Consider the following 6,000-nt stretch of genomic DNA (forward strand, 5'->3'; position numbering starts at 1 on the left):
ACTTTCACTGTCTGTTGGCATCAGTTTTGGCCGCAACGGTAGCCGGCGGGGCACACTTTCGGCCACATTTTTGTTGCTGTTGTTTGGCCATGTCTTGTCGTGGCATGCGTTGTCTTGACTTGGCCAGAGTCATAATTATTTACACCACTTAACGGCAGAGTGTTTAAAATTCGCTTAGCCAACTGGGTCGCAAATCAATTTCACTTGAAATGAAAGCACACTCCTCTCTTTCGACATTCTTGCCAAAGATGGGCCTGTCAACGGGCCGCCAAGAGCTGATCTCCTCTGTCGGGGCATTATGCATAACCATAACTCGCGGGCATCAGGCAAAATTTTATTCAGTTTTTTACTCGAACGTTTCGCTTTCACCGCCTGGCCATAAAGAATACCTGTGTGTGTGTGTATGTAAACTAATAGTTGGACTTTTCATTGATTTTTTATTTATTCCTTGCTTGTTTTATTTTCATGTTGTTTACTATTTCTTTCTTTTTTTTGTGTATTTTTTTTGTACTTATTGTTTTTCTTCATATATTAATGACATGCATTTATGACAGAGAAAAGATGCTGTTTTTTAAGAGATTTTTACATTCTTTGTGTGTGATGTTTGTGATATGTGATTTATGTTTCTTCTGCTTCTTCCTACTGTGAATTGCCCAATTCTGCAGTTTCTATGCCTCTCGCCGTGGTTCTTAATGTGAAAGTGCCGCACGATTCTGCTTACAAATATATATTTATATGTGTGTATTTTTTATGCATTTAAATTAAAAGTTGACAATCAGCTGGCGACTTGGCGTTTGCGGCCAGCGCGCTTTCAAAATGATTTAAACAAATATTTTTAAATAAACCGATTAAAAATAAGTTTAAAGCACAATGCAAAAAGCGGACACTGGCAGCTGGGCAAACCGGGCCCAAGTCGCCCGATAAACATAGAGTACAATATGGAAGTTGTGTAACAAAACAAAAACGAAATAATATAATGCCTACAGTGAACTATGGTTACAGAGAACGTACGTGCGTGTGCTGGGAAATTAGAGCGTTAGAAATTGACAGAAGCTGACCAAGGCAGAGGGCAGCAGAGAAATTATGATGAGAGCGTGACAGATAGAAAGAGATGTAGAGTAAGACAGAGATAGTAAGAAAGAGCGAGAGAAAGAGATATAAAAAGAGCGAGAGAGGGAGAGAAATGCAGCTGAAGGTGCAAAAGAAATGAGAAAGTCATAAGAATTTCGAGTGGAAATTGGAAAAGTTTTCAAGAATGAGTTCAGTTTTGTGCGCAGGAAAAACTATGGCAAGTTATGGCGTATATAATGACCAAAACTATGACTCGAAAGAGATAGATAGCATAGATGTGATAGAAACTAGATAAAGATACTGATAGTATTGATAAGAGCTAGTTTGTTGAGTTAAAGCTAGTTGCTGTAATTTTCTTTTTCTGTTGTAATGTAAGACTAGAATTGCATGTAAAGAGTACAGAATAGTTGAGTAGAGTACAGTAGAGTAGAGTATAAAGAGTAGAGTATTGATGTAGAGTAGTGTGTACAGTAGGTAAGACAGTTGCATGGCAACCAGCAAAGTTTTGGTATAGTCTCTAGATGGATAGTGTAAATAGCGATAGCGATGGACAGGGAGATAATGTGAACGAGCTATGACTCAGAGACTGTGCGACAGCAAGTGACAGATGCAGATAGAGAGAAAGTGAGAGAGAGTGAGATAGTTAGATAGATGTGTGTGCAAGTGCTTGTGCGTGTGTGTGTGAGTGAGTTCCTGGTGCGAGCTTAGACCTAAGGCTGAACGCTACACAGAGTCGCCGCCTGGGCTTATGAGTATTTTGAAACGTTTTGCATAAGGTACCGACTTTAACTCTCGCTTTGTGCTTTTTTTTACAAACTTAACTTTAGGCTTTATAAGATACAAATGTGTATCTGTGTATGGTATGTATGTATGTCAAGCAGCTAAATGCACGCACACTCAGCCAGCCTGAACGTAGCTCTGGGCTCTTCTTCAGCTTCTTCTCTTTTCGCTACAATGTCCTTTAACAATTTTTTAAATGATCTGTTTTTTGTTTGTTGTTGTTTTTTTTTAGTTTCCGTTTTTTGTGTGCGTTGCTTTGCGCTTTTTCGTGTGGAAAAATAAATAAAATAAATTATATTAATAAATTAATTAAAACGAACAATAAATAATATGTGTTCCTCATCAAGAGTCTGTCGTGTGCGAGCGTTGCGGCTCGAGTCACTGATTGTGGTTGTGGTTCGTGTGGTTCATGTGGTTCATGTGGTTCTTGTGGTTGCTGACTGTGGCTTCACTTAGGCCTGGGGCTTCTGGGCACCATAGGCCAGATCCTGGGCATCGATGGAGCGTCCCCAGCCGCCGTGTCCGCTGCTGCCGTACGAGGCCGAGGAGGCGCCCGCATCGGCGCTGTAGCCGCTGCCATATGAGTCGCCATGGCTGACCGAGTGGCTGCTGCTGTGATGGGGATGGGCGACCACTTCGTAGGTGACATGCTTCTCCTGTGACAGCAGCTTCTTCAGGCCAATCACGGCCGACAGCACCAGGGCGATCTTACCAATGAGCAGAGCCTTGCCGGCAATCAGAGCGATGGCGCCCAGCAGCAGGGGCAGCAGAGCGGCGGCCTTTAGTGCGACCAAAGCCAGAATGGGGCCCAAGATTTTGGCGGCCTTCTTCTTCTTGCCACGGCTCTCCTCGGGCGCATTGGGATCATTGCTGCCGAACAGCGACTCCGAGGCATCCTCCAAGGCGCGTCCAGTGGAGCTCACCGCCTGCACAATATCGGCACCCTTCAGTTCGACCTTGATGTTGTGCGAGTTGAGGAAGCTGCTGATGCGATTCAGTGCCAGCGACTCGAACGACTCATCACCAGAAATGGAGCGGGCTGCCTCCTGAACGGGTGCATCCGGCGAGCGGACAACAGTGACGCCCTCGGTGAGAGCATACTGATCGCGGGCGCCGAGCACCTTGTCGACAAAGTTGAACAGCTTGTATTTGACGCACGAGACGGAATCCTTGCGCAGGCAATCGCTATAGATGCTATCCATAATGTCATTGTCGCCGCCGATGGCGTTGCGGGCATGGCCGCGCGTTTCCTCAGCCGGGAGCGCAGCGGACAGCGTCACCAAACACAAGACACCGAAAATAACTTTATTGCTTGCCATATTTCTTATTGTTATTGATTGTTTTCTTATGTTTTTGTTTTTCACTTCTTTGTTTTGTTGTTGTTGTTCTTGTTGTATAGTCCTTTTGAGGGCTGTGCACACTTTCGGCTTTTGTACCGCACACAAATCGACAAAACGCACTTTCTCTTTTCAACTTTGAGTCTTGCACTCTGCCACACAACGCTGCTGGCTGCTGTGTTGCTGCTTTGACGGGTGAGGATGAAATGATACAATTTCCCAATGGCCAGCACAATTTATATAGGCGGCGTGTGCTCACATCTCTGTCTCTCTCTCTGCCGCGGCCGACGAACGAAAGCATTTCAGCTCGGCCAAGAACTGGTCGCGCAAGTTTCTCGCTTAAGTCTTTCGTTTTGCCAGCCAACGGTAACGTCGTCGTCGTCGACGTCGGCTCGATGTTGGCTGGTTGGAAAAGCATTGTTACTGTAATTTGTAAGCCTGCTCGAACTGCGCTGCTTTCGCTTGAAGTTCATGTAACATTGTCAAAATCAGCTGCGGCTGCGACTGCGGCCTGGGGCGGCATCTAGAGTCTGGAGAGTCTGTTGCACTGTGGGAAACAGCATTGGGGCCGTTTGCTGCTGACTTTTACCCAAAAAATATCAAAAAGAAGCCCGAAAATCGTAATCTTAATTGTTTTTAAATTGAAATTGAAATCCCCCCCCACCCCCTCAGGGTAAGAGGCATTTCCCTTTCGCGTTTCGCAATGCGCCTTCTAAAATATCAATCAGAGCCGCGTGACAGCACCACGGCAGGTGCAACAGCAGGCAGGTGCTGCTAGCGGTTAATGTTCACCGTTGACCGGTCACAGGTTCACTCTTCCCCGTTCACTGTGCCCCATTCAATGGATCACTTGCCACGGCACGTCTGTGCGCGTCATGTTCGTGTGTGCCCATTAGAATTTGTGTTACATAAAAGACAGCTAACGAGCTGAAGATGTGGGCCAGGCCAATAAACAATCGGCCATAAAGAATAAGCCATATGCTATACGAATAATCATAACCTCGATCGCCAGCCATTCAAAAGGGAAAGTTGCGACACTTCTCTGTGGCATGCAGCTAACCGTTGTCCGCCCTTTTTTCTTGACCCCCCCCCCCCCTACCCCCCTCGACGCCATGCTGCATTAATTTATGTGCATATTTTATGCATTGTCAAATACCAAGAGTGGCCAAAATAAACAGCTGGCGGTTGCTGGCCGCCGAGTTATTGACTCGCAGCCAAAGTGTGCCGAAAGACCGCTGGGCAAACATGTTGACCAGTAGCCGGCGGCCAATAACCAAATGCCAATGGCAAGCGACAAGTAAAAGTGCGCAAATAGTCAAATTGAAAGAGGGGAGGGGCGAGGGGTGGCGGTATGAGGGGTGAGTTGGTAGCAGGAGCAAGCGAGCGAGCTGCATAAATGAAAGTCATCAAGGAAAAAGAGAGTTGATAAGCGGCATCGGGCCGGGCCCAGGATGCGAAAGTGTTGATTATATATATGCTTAATTAAAGTATTATGAATGTGTGAAAATGCCATGAAAACGCAATGAAAATGCAATGAAAATGCGCCTATGAATTGGGCGCCGACAAACAAAAGCCCGCCAAATGGTGTGAAAAGCGCTTTTCCAGATCAGCCAGCGGAGCAGCATCAGTGAAAGCGAATTTCATATGCAGCGACTGCCTGGACAGGGACAGGGGCAGGGTTAGGGGCATGGGGAGGGGCTTTGGCGGCGGGCAGGGGCCGGGCAGGGGCCGGGCAATCGGCACGCATTGCGTGAGCGCAGCTGCAGTAGGGATGCAAATCTGTGGCGGGGCCATCGGACGCTGTTGAATGCTGAATTATTTGACATTTAATTAACTTTTGGTATTTTTCCCCTTTTTATCATTTCTGTTCACATTTGATTGTGCAGAAAAGATGAGAAACGAGACTTTCACTGCATTGGGCCGCGGCTCCAGTGCGACATGTTGTTGAGTGCAGCGAATCGGCGGGTTTTCGAGCTGGCTTCTTGTTCTATTGTTGCAGCAACAGGTTTATTTGGTTTTGCTTTTGAAAACCAAAAGTAAAATTCATAACAGTTCAACGAGTTTTAACTGTGCGACCATAAAAGCCAAATGTGAATATACTTATATATACATATATATATATATGTATAAAAAAGCCGCAGCAACAACAAGCCGAGTACATATTTTATTTATATTATTGTTGTTGTTGTTGTTGTTGTTGTTGCTGCTGCTGCAGCAAAAAAGAAAGTTCAACGTTAATTTTCCTTTTTCGTAGACAACATTCACCGCCTTGTGACCGAAACGACGACGCGCAGCGCGTGCAACTTTGCAACTTGAAAATGTAAGCTAACAAAACTGCATGAATGAATAAATGAATGAATGATTGACTGACTGACTGACTGAGTGAGTGAGTGAGTGAGTGAGTGACTGATTGAGCGGGTGCATGTGTGTATGAGTGTGCATGAGTTGGCCCAAGCACTCGCAGTGGGTGTTCAGGCAAACAACAACAACAACAACAGCTCTTGCTGCCGCCGCAGTTTGCCGGCCATGTCAATGCTGCAGTTGATGCCACTGCAGTTCACAGTGTCCACAGTGAAAACGCTAAACAAACTGCAATTGCCAACTGCCACTTAATTGCTTAATTTTGAACCTGCGACCGTCTACTTAAGTGGGCGGCATTTCCCTAGGGGTCTACAGCGGCAAGCGGCAACGAACTCTTAAGGCCCTGCAAACAAGCGTCAAATAAATTCGAAATAAATAATAATAAATAAATAAACAAAATTAAGAATTTTTTATATATTTTCTGCATTTTTTTTGTTGCTTTATTTTGAAT

The 6,000-nt window shown here is 45.4% G+C and overlaps 1 protein-coding gene across 1 annotated transcript; it reads right to left on the bottom strand.

Moving 5' to 3' along the window:
* Nucleotides 1-2,303: 2,303 nt before the first annotated feature.
* Nucleotides 2,304-3,170, bottom strand: LOC115764112. Its single transcript, XM_030706974.1, has one exon. The coding sequence runs from the start codon at nucleotides 3,168-3,170 to the stop codon at nucleotides 2,304-2,306; it is 867 nt and encodes a 288-aa protein (XP_030562834.1).
* Nucleotides 3,171-6,000: the final 2,830 nt, after the last annotated feature.

Source organism: Drosophila novamexicana, unplaced genomic scaffold (genome assembly GCF_003285875.2).
Source record: "Drosophila novamexicana strain 15010-1031.04,08,12 unplaced genomic scaffold, DnovRS2.1 tig00000817-arrow-arrow-pilon, whole genome shotgun sequence".
NCBI lineage: Eukaryota > Metazoa > Arthropoda > Insecta > Diptera > Drosophilidae > Drosophila > Drosophila novamexicana.